This window comes from Pelophylax lessonae (assembly GCF_965119305.1).
Source record: "Pelophylax lessonae genome assembly, chromosome: 2".
NCBI lineage: Eukaryota > Metazoa > Chordata > Amphibia > Anura > Ranidae > Pelophylax > Pelophylax lessonae.
The window spans coordinates 376842519-376859964 of record NC_138769.1 but is presented as its reverse complement, the minus strand read 5'-3'; the positions used below and the strand labels follow the sequence as shown (position 1 = coordinate 376859964).

General features: G+C 44.9%; 1 protein-coding gene across 1 annotated transcript in view; it reads right to left on the bottom strand.

The window, feature by feature from the left end:
* The window catches only part of MED13 (mediator complex subunit 13), a 181548-nt gene that overhangs the window by 67422 nt on the left and 96680 nt on the right, over positions 1-17446 (bottom strand). Inside the window, exons 11-14 of the mRNA XM_082245707.1 lie at positions 9380-9461; positions 7280-7401; positions 6986-7067; positions 6230-6432 (exon numbers count right to left, since the gene is read on the bottom strand). Of these exons, the coding sequence (XP_082101833.1) occupies positions 6230-6432; positions 6986-7067; positions 7280-7401; positions 9380-9461 (489 nt within the window). The remainder of the gene's footprint in view (positions 1-6229; positions 6433-6985; positions 7068-7279; positions 7402-9379; positions 9462-17446) is intronic.

Genomic DNA, 17446 nt, shown 5'->3' with positions numbered 1-17446 from the left:
AAAAAAAAAAAAGGTCAAAAAGGGAAACAGTGAAGTAATGTGTTGCAATAAAAGCTCCTCTACGCCCAGGTACAGGCACATTATGACATGTTAGTATGTGCATTGCCCCTTCTGAATAGCACACTGTGCACTGTTTAGGAGATATCTACTTTAGATGCAGCCAGTGACATCACCGACGCATACACTCTGAAAAACAGCATTACTCGCGCTGTTCCTTCAAAGCGGTGCTGTATACTGTGACCCCTGTGCGGGAATGACCTCATCGCCGGCTCGCCCATTCTTCTCACCGAAGCCCAGGAACCTGGAAAGACGACCAGGTGACAATAAAATTGCCTACAGCAGTGACCGCATGCCGCTGGATGGCTTCATTTTCAGGTAAGTGTCATAATGTGCTATTATGTGATGCATACTAGCACATGCTGACTTAAACTGCCCAATTTATTTATTTCTTTTTTTGTGTGGTTTACTACCGCTTCAAACAGACACAGCTTTAGATATTCATAACCATTAGGATGTCCCAAAGCAGTGTTAAACGTGAGGGATGGGAACAAAAAAAAACTAAATTCAAGGCCAAACATTAGCAGCTCAACCAAACAACTGGAGCCCATCTGACAAAAAAAAACAAAAAAAAAAAAAAACAGCACACCCCTCAAAGAGGATCAAGTCCTCTAAACAGCAAACCTTGCAGCCAAAAGAAGCATCCGCAGATGCCAACACATCCACGTTATAAAACTTTGTAAAAGTGTGCACCAACAACCAGGTAGCCGCCTTGCAAACCTGCCTCGCTGACGCCTGACGGAAAGCCCAGGAGGCACTAAGCGCCATGACAGAGTGCGCCTTGACATGGAAAGGATGAACCTGACACCTAATGGAATAGGCCTGAATCACCGTCCGTCTGATCCATCTGGAAAAGGTCGCAGAGGAAGCGGACAACCCTTTCCAAGGTCCATCTGTGAGCACAAAGAGTGACTGACTTCCTGAAAGACTCCATAGCTGGCAGGTACACACTAATTGCCCGGACCACATCCAAGGTATGAAAGGCAATTTCCTTTGGATGTTTTGGCCTGGGACACAGGGAATGCAACACAATGTCTTCATTCAAATGAAAATCAGAAACAACCATTGTAAGGAACGACGGACGGGGCGAAGAACCACCTTACCCCTGTGAATCTCCTGGGACGGTGAACGACAGGATAAAGCCGCCCTTATCGACACCCTGCATGCAGAGATGATAGCTACCAAAAAGGCTTCCTCCTTGGACATCATAAGCAGGGAAATCTTCCGAATATTTTCAAAGGGACGCTTCTGTAGAGCTGAAAGCACCAAATTAAGTTCCCAAGGCAGCAACGGAGCCCGCACTTGATAAACCAAAATGTCTGACAGCCGACAGCTGGCCCTTGTTGGTACAAGGCCAATTTCTATTCAACCCTTGAAGGAAGGTGGTCACGATTCGAGCCACCGAGAAGGAGCGATGAAGAATCTCAAGAGACTCACCACGCAATATAAGTCTTCCACGTACGACACTAGATCTTCCTAGAGGTAGATTTCCTACCTTTCAACAGTGTAGGAATCACCAACTCAGATAAACCCCTATATCCTGCAGCACCTGGCATTCAAAAGCCAGGCCATCAAAGCCAGCGACCGTAAAGCAGGAATAAAGATCGGTCCTTGGGACAGCAGATCCTCCCTGAGGAAGCTACCAAGGAAGGTCGGCGACCAGCCACCCCAGATCTTGAATTATGAAGGGAAAAAACACATCAAAAATAAAAAATTTAAAGTGCACAAGTGCCTCAAGATAATAAATTCCTAAAAGTTTTTTATCACTACTTTTAGGAATTTTATTATCTTGAAGCACTTGTGCACTTTCAATTTTTAATTTTTGAAGTATTTTTTCCTTATATAATTCATTGGATATTGGCATTCACATTATCATACATATATATTTTTTTACACAATGCACATGATTTGTTATGATTAATTACTTATTACATTTTTCATGAGTAAGCTTTTACTTCATATAATCATTTTATTTCCACGCTAGCACTTTTCACATTAGCCATTTTTGAACGAATATAATTTTGCGCTGATCACATTACCGTTCCAAAAGGCACCGGCGCCTTTGTCACAGCTTCAGCCAGCTGCATCCTCCATCTTCAGGGTGAGGGTTCACGCACTCTCAATCAGTGCATCAACCAGTGCCTTTTCGTGCGCAGTCGCAGACGTGGAGCAGTCATCCTCACTATCAGAGGATTCCAGATGCGTGGTTGGAGACCCAGCAGGATAACTCACAACCGCGGCGGCTGAATCAGATTCAGGATCTGATGAAACAGATGAGGCAGGGGAAGGAGGGGACACTTTTTGCTAGCCCGTCACCCGCAAGCCACCTTCCCCCGGGACACAAGGTAATCCAGGACCCCCGTCAGTGCATGGATGGATGGATGGATGGTTGGGACCCAGAGGGCCCCGAAGCCTCAGAGAGGGGATCAGGTGGGGAAATGTGCTTTAAAGACTCCAGGATTTACCAGGGGGACCCCACAAAAAGTGTTAACACACTGTTAAGGGACAACCCCTACCAGGCTGGCAGCACCACCCAGGGAGGCAGAAGACCCCACCAGACTCATCACCCAAAGAAACAACAAACACCTGCAGCCACCAGGAGAGTCTGCACTACACGAGCAGCGATCAGGAAGTAAAATGATCCAGGAGCCAGCATCAAGAGATGAGGAGGGGCTCCCACCGCCGAAATCGCCGCCCATAGGGCTCCATTGTCATGGCCACTGCTATTTCCAATGACGAACCACAAGAAACTGGCCACCATACCACACAAACATGGCGACCATGTATACAAACAGGCTACAATAAAATGGCGGCACCACAAGGCTTACAGGAACCCAGGAGGAAGACTAAGCCTCAAGAACAGATCCAGGCAGGACAGGGGGCCCTAGCAGGAGCCCCCACCAGGTACAACCCCCCCCCCCACACACACAATCGATCATCCGGTTGCCGGCGGCGTACACCCATTGCCAGTTAGCACCCTGCCCCCATCCAAGGATAGTGGACAGGCCACCCAAAGGAGCCCCTGTGTGGAGGGTGGGGGGGAGGTTCCGACCTTCATAAGGAGGAGTCCATGTCCACCCCAAAAACCCCCATGGGGAGAGAGGAACAGCTACTCACCATACAAGGAACCAGATGGGCACCGCTGCAGACGGAACCCCTCTCCAACGAAATGGGGCGGGGGGGGGGCTGTCGGCCAGGAGGAAACTCTGACTCAGGCCGAAGCCAATTCGCATTCACCCTCGCGAGACGTTTTAACTCGCAGGCCAGCCCCCATCCAGTGGGGCTAGGTTGTGGCCAACCTAGCGCAGAGCTGAGGTCTGCGCGCACTCGCTGGCCAGACTAGGGTGACCACTGGATCTAGATTTTCCAAGGCGTCGCCAAGTCCGGCAGTTGATCGTAGATCTCAAAGGAAAAAAAATCCAGGATAAAATAAACATTTCTATCAAAAAAATTTGCCAGGACCAAAGATCCCAGCAAGGAAATAGGTCCTTAATCCTGACTAGGCAGAAAAACACTGAGTGGCTATAGCAGAGAGGGAGTATACCTCCTGGGACTGCCCATGGGTGTAGCAAGAATTCTCTTCTGCCTAGTGTCCTACTCCTGTAGGGGGCAGTATAACCCAGGAGATGAACGAAAGAGACATTTGGGATTTTCTTTACTTTCAATGATAATGGTAAATAGGACAAATAGAGGATGAATCTCCTTGATAGGGGCAAAGAAAGCAATAAAAACTGACAGGTGCTCGATCATCTCTCCACAAAACAAAAAAAAAAATGTTTTGCCTTTAGTTATACTTTAAAACTTTTTATTTTTTTAACTTTATTGCTATCAGAAGGGGGCTCAACAAGCCCCCTATGTGATAGCGTGGGCAGGTAACAGATACTCTTTATGAAACATGGGGGCCTGTTAGTCAAACACAGATTGTGTTTGAATAGCTGCCTTCTCCGCTACACTAGCCAAAGAATGACCCGCCAAATTACTTTTATTAGAAACCCCTTCGCCAGCTCTTAGGCTAGGTTCACATCTTGGCGTTGCTATTACAGGCGTTTTTATGGGCGTTTTTTCAGGCGTTTTTGGATTGAATAGAGACTAGGGCTGAACGATAGTCGATATGATATCGACTATCGTTCTGTGGGCGTGGGCGATATTCATATCGCCGAAGACACGATATTTAGCATAGGCAGGGAGAAGTCGGGACTCGGCGGGGGGAGGACGATTACATCCGTCTGACACTTCAGCGGTGAGCAGCGCGCCGTGAGCAGCTGCACAGTTAAGCAATCACGCGTGCCTGCACACCTGATTGGTTCGCTGTGCCGCTACTCACGGCGTGATTGGTTCGCTGTGCCATTGAGAAAACCAGCTGCAGGGCAGAGACTGAACGTGTGGGCTGCAGTGCACGGAAGTCGAGTGAGTCACTGTATGCGGCTGTGTTCTTCTACCGGCTCCTAGCCCTCCTACCACCACTGTGAGTCCCGACTCCCGAGAGTGAGAGACTGAATAATCTGAGTCGCAGCATTCTCCTTCCCGAGTTCTGGCTATAGTACAGTGCAGGGATTCATTCCCCCTTTGTCTCTTCACAAGAAACAGCATATTACAACTTACAGTAGTTGTTTCCTTGAGAAATTTCTGTATACATGTACTTATATTGTGAACACTGGTCATTTGATACACCTGTATTACCTGATTTTTTTTTTTTTTTTCCCGGCTACTGCTGCCGTAAGTGTATTCGATTGCATACAACTTTATACAAGCATTTGTCCTTGCATTTCATGTTTATCAGTTTACACATTTTTCTAATAAAACAAAAACCCAAAAAGCCATTCTGTAAATAGACAAGGGGGAATCCTGTCATATCTGCACCTTCTTTTCTTCTGCCCATTCTCATCGAATGCAAGGCTTTTCATGAATGGACAAGGGCTAAGGAAAGAATGAGCAATGCAATCCCTGCACTGTACTATTGTCAAACCACTGGGAGAAAAGCATTGTGAGAAATATCCTGCATGAATGAAATTCCTTGGTACAGTACAGAACAGCACTGTAGGCAAAAGGATACAAAGCATTAGAGGTAACTACTTATTTACATTTTATTTTTGGAAACACTTTATTGGCTTGGTGGTCACTTGGACAAAAAGTGAGAAAATCTCCACAATTGGGACAAACCATTTCAAAGCCCAACAGAGGATTTCAATCTTTCCATACTCTACCCAAATCCTACAAAATAAAAAAAAAAAAGTTTGGCTGGGGTTGCAGGTTGAAGGATTACTATATAGTTTTAAATTACAGTGTTGGGAGTGGCTAGTGTAATGAGTTCCACTTCCCTCAGCTACATCATACATCAAATACACAGCTGCTAAACTGCAACCCTGCCCACTGTTTATCCTCTGCTCCCCCCCACACGTCTGGTCCTCCGTTCTTAGAACGGAGGTACCTGACACCAGGAAAGTCTATGGGGATGTCACAGAGAGGAAGTAGGTGAGCAGATGATGATCCATGGCAGTGCAGAGATTTTGCGTCTGCAAATCCACAGAAGTTTACATTGCACATTACACCTGCCACCCACACTGACTGTCACTGAGAGAGTATCAGTATACCATTATTAACCCTGGCCTGCATCTGCAATTACAATCAGAAGGCTGTGCTGCTGCCTGCATGCCCTGCTGCAATACTTCATGATTTCCATCCATTCTCAATATCGATAGATATATATATATATATATATATATATATATAGTTGGAAAAAAAAAAATATTGCAATATATTTTTTTTCCAATATCGTGCAGGCCTAATAGAGACCAATGGAAAACGCCTGTAATCTGCCCAAAAAGAAGCTCATGTACTTTTTTGAGCGTTGGGCGTTTTGCTCACAGCGTCAAACCGCTCAGATGTGAACAGGGGCCATTGAAATTAATAGTATTTGCCTTGTTGGGCGTTTTGAGAGCTGACCCTAGAGCAGAAAAACTCCCCCAAAACGCCTACATGTGAACGGAGCCTTAAATCTGGTATAACCTACTGCAGCTGTGAACTTGAAATAACCACTTGTCTACCATGACGTTTATAAACATACCTTGATAGACAAGAGGTAATCTATTTAATCAATATTACTCTTAGTACAAAGCGAAATTGTGTGCCAAGAATCAGATTTCATTTTACTTTATTATTGTACACAGATTACCTTAATTTCAGTGTGTTTGGGGCTGCAGAATCCCTCCTCAACTTCTATTTTAAATTGAGCAGTTATTCCTTCAAGTGTTGTTGCTCCTGGTGTTGAGTCCATGCTGTTATATTCTTTGCTGCTCATGTTCATAGGAGAGAAGCCCATAAAGTGTTGCTCCAAAGATGGTGGAGTAGGATACATTTTATGAAGATCAGCTGTACCTAGAGAACAATTAAGTATAATTATTTTGAGTTGCACAGTATTTAAGGATGAGCTATGTAGGTTATCACACCAATAGCCACCAGTGCTCAACAGATGCCATAATGCAACCTGGGTATATAAAACCTAACAGCCCACAGTAATGTATGGCTGCAGACTTGGCCTAATTAGGGCACTTTTATTGCCATACCTTGCCAACTTTAAACATACACAAGTCAAGAAACCTATTTTTCCAATTATTTTCTAAAATGTTTATATTTAGGAACAAGAAGAACTGGACTTTAGGTGTAAAGAGCACCATCAAAAAATCATCCCAGATCTCTTTATAGGTGCAGGAGTCTGGAGTGAGCTTTCAACAGACTTGCAGATTTCATAGCTAAAGTGATATCAGAAAGCCTACTTTTTAAATTTTCACCTCCACTTAATAGATTTCCTACTCATCCTTGGTTCCTTGAACTAAAAAAAAAAAAAGAAGGACGATCTGTACAGAAATGGAGAATGCCAATACAATCTAATTTTCCAGTTAACATAAATGCAAGAACTATTGGTACTTACTTATGCAGGACAGAGGGTCTAGGTTTACAGACTTGGAGTCCTTGTTCTTGTCATCAGCGTTCTGGGTCCTTTTTAATCCAGGCTGAGGAAAAATTGGGAAACCTCAAATAATTTGTATTGTACGAAGAAAATCTGATCTCAAACATTCAATTTGTTTTAACAACATTTAACGAATAACCAAAGGGCTATATAACCTGACAACTTCCCCCGTCCCCCCCCCCTCCCTCAAATCTTCCCTGGAGGCAAAATATAGGTACTGAAAAATGTGGATCAGACCATAAAGTTGTAACATACCGTAAGCTCATCTTCATCAGAATTGAAAAGGTTATCCAGATCATTGTAAGACACAACCAGGTCAGTTTCATGAAAGAGGCTAGTAGATGCTGTTCTGGCATGAGCGGACGGTCGCTGAGATTCTGCAAATAACCGGTGATAGACAAGTAAACAATATGTATACATTTTAGGTTTATATATTTTTTTGTATGTCTTTATTAAAGTGTAACCTGTCATATAGTAAATGCTAGGCAACCATTGTGGCCCTCATTCTAAAAACGCTAGTTGCTTAGCTTCAATGTAAAATCAATGCCTTCCATATTTTTGGATTTGCAGACTCAGAAAGAGTAAGCAGATCAAAAATTTAGAGACAAGCCAGAACTTTGCACACTTGTTATGGGTCAGGGATACAAAAGCATAGTAATTTAATGCAAGGAACTAGCTCACCATTATAAAAGCATAGCAACGGTAATTGCTAGACCTTTAATACTTGAGAAGTTGGAATTCCCCACACAAGTTTTTTCTTTTAGTTTGGGGTTATCCAGAACCTGTTGACCCCTTTATCTCTAAAAACGGTTCAATTGTATTTATTTTTTTAAATACATTGTTAAATAATCTATTGTTTCTCCTCCCTTCCAATCCAGAGCCCAAGGTGATTCTAGATACCTCGTACCAAGGAATACATAAACACAAAATTTGTGCAACAAGTTTATTCCTCAAATTCAGAAAGTTAAACTTTGAGCACTCAGATAGTTTTGATGCCCTCCTTGGCACTTGGTACATCCAGCAATGTGGGTTACGTCCCCTACCACCGCTGTTCCTGGTTACCTCAACCAGCGTGCATTTCTCAAGGAGGATGTGACAGTCAGAAGTGATGAGAAGGGCACAAAACTATGTGAATGCACTATGTTATTTTACTTTTTGAATTTGAGGAATAAACTTGTACAATGAATTTTGTGTTGTGGTTTATGTATTCCTTAGTCAGAGGTATTTAGAGTCAAAAATGTATTCTGGATTGGAGGTGAGAAGCTGTTTAATATTAAAAAAGCACAATTTAGAAATAAAGAGGCAAAAGGGCTCTGGTGAGCTTTTTCATCTATGTGGGGCACGTTTGGTGCATCACACTAAGTATGTTTTTGGAATGAAGTCTCAAATTTGGTGAACGCGCTAGACTAGAGCACAGACTGCTTTTTTTTCATATATGCAGACTTGGCACATTAAATATGTATAGGGTCTATCTTTAAAAAGGGACTACTAATTTTGTTTTTATGAATATTTATGGAGTTTATATGGATTATGAGGAATTTTAACACATTTAAGTTTTTGAATGAAGAAATTTGTTTTAGAACACCTTTTTTCGGAGCGCAGCTCACTTTTAATTTATCATATACGTACATGAGTAGGGAGCACATTAGGAGCTGCAGCTGGGAACATCACTTATTACGGTTTTTGGTTTATAGTGCAGGGGACATCACATTAAGCTGTATTTAGTGATGGGTTAGAACTTCTCAAGTTTTTAAATTCTGGATAGATTGTGTGGTCACAAAAAGGTGAGTAATCTTCTCATGAATAGCATATAGATCGCAATAATGTCCTGTCGGAAGTTCTGGGCAAGTGCCAACATTTTGAACATTAACACAATAGAGCAGGCATCACTAAATGGCGGACCGGGGTCCGGATCCGGACCCAGTTAATGTCTCATCCGGACCCCTGCGGTCCCACCCTTTAGAGTCTTTCTGCCCACAGCCATCACCACTGCCAGTCTCACAGAGCCAACAGCTGGAGGCAGGACAGCTATAGACAGAGGACGGGGGCTATCCAAGTTAACAAGCAGGCGATTGGTTGCGAGGATACAGGGCGGTCATTGCATAAACATGCGATTCGGACCTCTGCTGGAAGAATATTTTATTGACTGGACCTTTGTAAATTTTAATTCAATACCCCTGCAATAGAGTAAACCCAATTTTCAGGCTTACAGGGCCCTCCACCAGTCAGCTAAATATGTGCTAACACCTAAATGTACTTGCTATGCCACCTCTGGTGTTTAACAGTTATAAAAGTCCTTAGGTTAAACTAATATTTTGTTTTATCATTTCAAAACTGATAAATGGTAACACTAACCTTGTTTAACTGCTGGGCTAAATAATGACATAGCATCTTCAACCTGCTGTAACACTGCAACATTTGACATGCTGTCATCAGCCTGCAAAAGGGAAATGAAGGCTTTAGAATACTGAATGAGCACAGCGACACCAGCAAACAATATGCTGAGATTACATGAACAGCTGCAGCACTTAAAAAAAAACTATTATAATGTAAAAGCAATAGACCACTTCAGCTGCACAAAGATTTCAGTATACCCACAAAAACCATGTCACCTTACCAGACAAAAGAAGTCAGTGCTATTATGCAATTGCTTAAAAAGTACATGTTTAAAGGCAATAAAGTTGCCCCTCCATACACCACAATTCCAAAAAAATTGGAACACTGTAAAGTTTACATAAAAATGGAATGCAATGATATACAAATCTCACAAACCCATATTTTATTAACAATAGAAAACATAGCAAACTGTAAAAATGTACATTAAACTGTGAAAATGTACCATTTTAGCGAAATTTTGACATTGTTGGCAGCAGCAGGTCTCAAAAAAGCCGCATCTAAAAAAATGTCAATTTCAGAATAATGTTCCTCAATGTAAAAAACTGCAAAGACTTCAAATATGCCATCATCAACAGTACATATCACAAGATTTATAGAATCTGGAGAAATCTCTGTGCACAAAGGACAAGGCAAAAATGCAATATTGGATGCCCATGATTTTCAGGCCCTCAGACAGCACTGCATAAAAACAGGCATGATTCTGCATGGGCTCAGGAATACTTCCAAAGATCACATTCTGAACAAAGTTGGCCATGCTTTCCAAAAATGAAAGGTAAGCTCTATCATGCAAAGAAGAAGTCATTTCTGAACATGATCCAGAAACATTGCCATCTTCCCTGGGCCAAAGTTAATTTAAAATGGTTTGTTGCAAAGTGGAAAACTGTTCTGTGTTCAGATGAATTGATTGACATTCTTTTTGGCAACCATTGGCGCCACATCCTATGGACTAAAGAAAAGGACCTTCCAACTTGTCATCCGCATTTAGTTCAAAAGCCTGCATCTCTGATGGTTTGGGGGTGCATTAGTGCATATGGAATGCGTAGCTTGCAGTCTGGAAAGACACCATCGATGCTGAAAGATATCTGGGTTTTAGAGCAGCGTATACTTCCATCCAGACAACGTCTTTAAGAGAAGGCCTTGCATATTTAAGCAGGACAATGCTAAACTGCATACTGCATCTATAACAGCATGGCTTTTGTAGCAGAGTCCAGGTGCTTAACTGGCTTGCATGAAGTCCAGACCTTTCAGCAATGAAAATATTTAGCACATGTTGAAAACGAGAAATTCCAGACGATACAGGACTGCTGAGCAGTAAAAGCTCTATATCAGGCAAGAATAGGACAACATTCCTCTTCCAAAACGCCAGCAACTGGTCTAAGGGTCCCAGACATTTAAAGTGTTACAAGAAGAGGAGATTCAACATTGTGGTAAACATGGCCCTGTCCCAAATTTGAGATTGTTGCTGCCATCAATTTTAAAATTAACTAATTTTTTTTATTAAAATGTTACATTTTCTCAGTGTAAACATATGACATGTTTCCTATTTTCTGTTGTGAATAAAAGATTTATGAGATTTGCAAATCATTGCATTCTGTTTTTATGTCAATTTTACACAGACTCACAACTTTTTGAATATTAAGAGATCTCGGAGGGAAGTTTGGCCAACTTTTGATTTAAACGTGTACACGTTTTTTACCATTCAGGTTTATGCAATAAACAAAAACATGTAAAGAACAGTAGCTTAAGAGTGCTGAATTACAATAACTAAGTGATTCATTCTTTCTTGTAAACTGATAAAGTGTCAGAAAACGAATTTCTAATAAAATAATAATGCCACACGTCTAAACCCTTTTACTACCACTGGCAAAAAATACAGCTTGCAGGTGGCCAGTTCAGTAACCTTTACAGAGGCTGCATTGCCTTCAGCTATAAATCTCATGATCACTTCAGTGACCATAGAATTTATAGCAGAAGGATAACCTTTAGAATAGACTTTCAACCAGGGTGCCTTGTGGGTTCTTCAGAGGCACCTTGGCAAAATGCCTAAATATTGGCCAAAAATTGGCACAAGCCAAGAAGTGAATAGGGCTTGCCTTTGGTTTTTTTATTGTGCAGCATTACAACCTTGGGCACCTTAAGAATGACGTCACTATTTGATAAAAATGACATCAGGCACCTGCACAGGTTCCTTGTTTGCTCCTCTCCATCAGCACTGGGGCCTGAGTATTAGTCAGTACCAGTGTGCAAAAGTATATCTGCTTTGAAAAAAGAAATCACTCCAATGTTGGGTGTCCCACAGGCATGGCTGCTACTGTGAGGTGTAAAACTATTTGTTTATTTTTTTTTTACATTTTAAATTGAGGTGCCTCTAGATTGTGAATTTTAAAAAGGTACCTTAACTAAAAAAAGTGAGAGAAACACTGCCCTAGACTATGCTGATTCATGAATAGCTGTGAGCAGTGGCTGGCCAGACACTGATGGCAGCTATTCATAAATATTGACTGTTCCCCACTGCACAGTGTTCCCTGCTTGTCACCAACAACTTCCCACTGTTACTACAATCTAATTCAGTACCATGTACCCTCCACAAACTGGCTCTCTGTGTAATCTCAATCCCTGCTGCTCTCCCCCTAACAGCAGAGACATTGAGTTGTGGAGGGCAAATATTATGGGGCACATAGGGGGAAGGATCGGATCTCTTTTCTTCAGGAAGGTGAAAAGTGAGATAAGTAAACCAGTCTCTCGTATTTACTGAGCTCTCCAGTTTACTAAAATGAACATAATAGTACTCAGTACTGAGCGCTCCCATATTTGTAACAGGTTTCAAATCTCTTTCTGAGCAAACAGTGGAGTCCGCAGTATTGTCTATTTCTGGGTTCAGCGAGTGCTGGACAGAAAAGGAGGAGATTGAGGACTTGATTTCAAATGATAAACAGAGCTCTGTTTAGACCTCTGATTATTTCCCCAAAGCACTCTGGTGAGAGTACTGGTAAAAAAATTGGCTTTTTGACACCGTAAAATCCATTTCTCTGATGTTCATTGATGGACAGCTCCCGATTCTCATAAAACATTGGGTTATACTTCCCTCTAGAGAAGGACACTAGGCAGAAAGAATCTGGCTACACCTATGGGCGGTCCCCAGGGAATATACTCCCTCTCCCTGCTATAGGTATGGTTACTCGTACTTCGCTTTGTTACAAACAATGTCAGAGGAATTACAACTCCACAGAGGGGAAGGAGCTGTGTCCGTCAATGATCCCTGAGAAGAGGATATTATGGTAAGTCAAAAATTCAATTTTCTCTTTCGTTCATTGATAGACCGCTGCTGATTTTCATAACCATTGGGACATCCCAAAGCAGTGTTAAACATGAGGGGCGGAAACAGAATATTCCCCAGGCTAAAACAGTAGCCAACCAGGCAACAGGAGCTCAACCAAAAACTGGAGCCCACCTGGGAAAAAAAAAATATAATATACCCTCAAAGGGGATCAAGTCCTCTAAACAGCAGCCTGCAAAACCTTGCGGCCAACCGAAGCATCCGCAGATGCCAACACATCCACTTTATATAGAACTTTGTGAAAGTGTGCACTGACGGCCAGGTGGCCGCCTCGCAAACCTGCCTCACTGACGCCCAATGACAGAAAGCCCAGGAGGCATTAAGCACCCTAGCAGAGTGTGCCTTGACAGGGAAAGGAGGAACCTGACCCTTGATGGAATAGGCCTGAATCACAGACTGTCTGATCCATCTGGATATGGTTGCAGAGGAAGCGGACAACCCTTTCCAAGGCCCATCCTGAGCACAAAGTGAGTCTGACTTCCTAAAAGACTCCATAGCTGCCAGGTACACCCTAATTGCCTGGACCACATCCAAGGCATGCAAGGCAATTTCATTCGACAGTTTAAGTCTGGAAAACAGGGAAGGCAACACAATGTCTTCATTCAAATGAAAGTCAGACAAACTTTGGGAGGAATGACGGACAGAGGCGAAGAACCACCTTATCTCGGTGAATCACCAAGTAAGGTGAAAGACAGGATAACGCTGCCAGTTCTGACATCTTGTTCATAGAGGCGATAGCCACCAAAAAGTCCACCTTCCGAGGCAGCGTAAGCCAAGGAATCTCCCGGAGATTCTCAAAGGGAGGCTTCTGGAGGACCGAAAGCACCAAATTGATGTCCCAAGGCAACGGAGACTGCACTAGGGGGAACCAAATGTTGGACACCCTGAATAAAAGACACGCATCAGGGAGTGTGTGGCAAAGGGTCGTTGGAAGAAGACCGCCAAGGCCAACACCTGGTCTTTGATGGTACTCAAGGCCAATTTCTGCCCCCCCCCCACCCTATTGAAGGAAGGTCAAGATCTGAGCCACCAAAGAGTGAGGATGAACCCCAAGAGACGGACATCACACAATGTACATCTTCCACATATGATGGCAGATCTTTCAAGAAGTAGATTTCCAAGCTTTTACCAGCGTTGGAATCACGGACTCTGAAAAACCTCTATCCATCAGCACCTGGCTTTCAACTGCCAAGCTGTCAAAGCCAGCGACTGTAAAGCAGGATGGAAGGTTGGTCCTTGGTACAGCAGATCCTTCCTGAGGGGAACGTCGGCGACCAGCCACACCAGATCACTGTACAAAGCCTGGCGAACCAGTCTGGAGCCGCAAAAATTACCTAAATCCCTTCTTCCTCGATCCTGTGCAGAAGTCTTGGCAGACACTTGAGAGGAGAGAAGGCATAAAATCAGACGATACTGACCCCACGGGGCAACCAGCGCATCTTTAGTTTCAGCCAGAGGATCCTGTGACTGAGCCACAAACCTATGCACATTTCTGTTGAGCCGAAACGCCAACAGATTAACCTCTGGGATGCCCCACCAATGACAACTGATAAAACACCTCTGGATGAAGGGACCATTCCCCTTCGTAAAACGCCTGTCAACTGAGGTAATCCCCCTGCCAGTTTTCCACCCTGGGAATGTATACGGCGGAGAGGGCTGTAACGAACTGTTCTGCCCACCTTAGAATGCTGGCTACCTCACGAGCCGCCAGGATACTTCTTGTGCCCCCTTGTTTGACATAAGCCACATCCGTGGCATTGTCCGATGAATGCGCACTGGACATCCCTGAAGACGATTCGTCCAATGGTCCAGGCACAGTCTGATTGCTCGGAGTTTCAAAACATTGATCGGTAGTCTGAACTCATCCAGTGTACAGATCCCCTGAGCAGAACTTTTGCAGAGGACGCCACCCCAGCTGGACAGGCTGGCACCTGTGTGGTGACCACTGTCCAATACAATGGGAGGAAGGATTTTGCCCAGCCGACGTGCCGGAGAATGAAGCCACCATATCAGGGACTCCTTCATTCCCCAGCTCAGACGGATCATTGTCCAGAGACTGCGGAGTCTTGTCCCATCTAGCCAGATTCTCCCTTTGCAAGGACCTTGTATGGAACCGTGCAAATGGAACTGCCTCGAAGGTAGACACTATCAGGAAGACAGCAGGAGACGAATTGCAGCCTATCATTTTTGGAGTTTGTCCAGAGGAAGGAGCACTATGGCTAAGGCAGAGTTCAGAGTCAAAGTCAGACACAGATAGCCCAGCTTTGTGGACAGAACCAGAGCAGACTTCTGAAAATTCAGAATCCAACCGAACTCCTTCAGGAGTTCGTATTGCGATTTCTAGGTTTTCCACCAGAGCAGTAGGAGACTCCGCTCGCAGGAGGTCGTCCCAAGTAGCCTAGTACCACAATACCCCATTGGCGTAACAATGCTAGAACTGGGGCGGACACTTTTGTTTAGACCGGAGGAGCAGAGGCGAGACCAAAGAGTAATGCCACAAACTGATAATGCTCCTCTCCCACGGCAAAGCAGAGGAAGCGCTGGTGACCGGCACATATTGGAACATGAAGGTAAGCAACCTTGATGTCGATAGAGGCAAGAAACTCCACGATGCAGGAATGCCACCACCGTAGGAATGGATTCCATCCTGAACTTCTGCATGCGCACAAAGCAGCTCAGCGCCTTGGGGTAAAGGATTGGACGCACCTTGCCTTCCTTCCTGGTAACTGTAAACAGGTTTGAGAAAAACACCTAAAAATGTTCTGAAGTCGGCACAGAGGCAATCACCCGTTGAAGTAACAGATCTTGTACCACCCCAAACAGACCCTATAAGCGGTCTGGGGACAGGCGCAAGTTGGAAGGAAAGAACCATGCCAGGGGACAAGAGCGAAACTTGATCTTGAAGCCGGACCGAATGACTTTGTGGACCCACCTTATTTTGTACCAGGGAAGTCCATGAGTCCGGAAACCAGCAGAGACGTCCCTCGACATTTGAGGGCGCACCTTCATGCTGAAAGAGCCTTGCTTGTGAGTCTGGAGAAGCCAGACAAGGTTAGTTTGGATCCTCCAGAAGAGGCCCCAAAAGGCTTCGAGCCCTTGTCAGTCAAACCTGAGGGACTTAAAGTTTTTTTTTTTTTTTTTATGAGCAGGAGGAGGGCCCACATCTACAACGATGTTCCCTTAGTCTGCGATGTGCCCTTAGTCTGCGGGAGAAAAGTACCCTTTCCCCCTGCGAGACCTTTAATGATGTTATATAGGGAAGCCCCAATCAGGCAATCCCCTTGAAAGGGGAGATCGGTCAAGGCCGTTTTAGAAGTCTGGTCCGCAGACCAGCATTTAAGCCAAAAGACAGGCCAAAGGACCACTGCCATAACAGAGAGCCGAGCCACATCCAAAAGAGGTGTCAAAGAAAATTTAGCCCCCTGGTCCACCAACTCAGCAAAGGCAGGGGGGCTGTTCTCCCTCTAGGTCACAACATAAAAGTTTAGCCCACTCAGACAGAGTTTGCGACACCAGGGCAATAGCGAATACCGGTCTCTGTGCCGAATCAGCCTCCGCCTTCCTGTCAGCCGAATCCTTAAAGGCTGGGGACTCTTCAACTGGAATCATGGTTGCCTTATTCAATCTGGTGCAATAATTCACTTCTTAATAAGGGACTCCTCATAGGGGTAACGCCTAGCAAAATCGCTTCGGGACCCCCAAGGGGATGCTTTGGTTGTCCCCACTCTTTAGCGGCAATTTTCTCAAAATAGGCGGGGAAAGGAAACTCCTTTGCCCCTCTGGATGGCTTGTGAGTGCCATAGGGAACCTGCGCCTCTGTCTCAGCTGCGTCATCCATCGTCAAGGTCTCTCGCTGTCTGCTAGCCCGTCGCCCGAAAACCACCTCCACCCGGGACACAAAGGACTCCAGGACCGCCGTCAATGCATTGATGGAGATGGTTGAGACATGGGGGGTCCTGAAGCCTCAGAGTGGGTCAGGTGGGGAGATGTGCTCCAAAGACTGAGTCACCAGGGGGATCCCACAAAAAGTGTAACACTGCAAAGGGACAACCCTCAACGCGTTGGCGGCACAAACCGGGCACCAGGCACAAGCACTAAATCCTCAGCAGAGAGGTAGAGAACCCCACCATGCTCCCCACCCAGCTGAAAGAGGCACCTGCATCCACCCGGATAGCCTGCACCCCACGTGTGGCTATCAGGAAGGGAAAACATCCAGGAGTCAGCACCAGGAGATGAGGGGCTCCCACCGCCAAAATTGCAACCCACAGGGGGTCATGGCAGCTGCTATTTTCAATGGCAAACCAACGCAAAATGGACGCCAGACTACACAAACATGGCGGCTGTGCATAGAAACACAGGCTACAGCAAAATGGCGGGCCAGCACAGCACCACGAGGCTCCCAGGGATCCCTAGGCCTCAAGAACAGACCTAGGAATGACGGGGGTCCCTGGCAGGAGCCCCCACCAAATACAAACCTCTCCACACAGCCGATCGTCTGGTCGCCGGCTATGCACCAACCCCCCCCCCCCCCCATCACCAGCACAGCACCCTGCCCCTCAGACCACCCACACAGCCCCAGCATAACTGGAGGGGGGTAGGGGAACAGGTGAAAGGGGTGGTGCCTGATGGGAAGGAGTGGAACCCGGGGGTCTGACTGTCCCAAGGAGGGGCCCATGTCCACTCCAAAA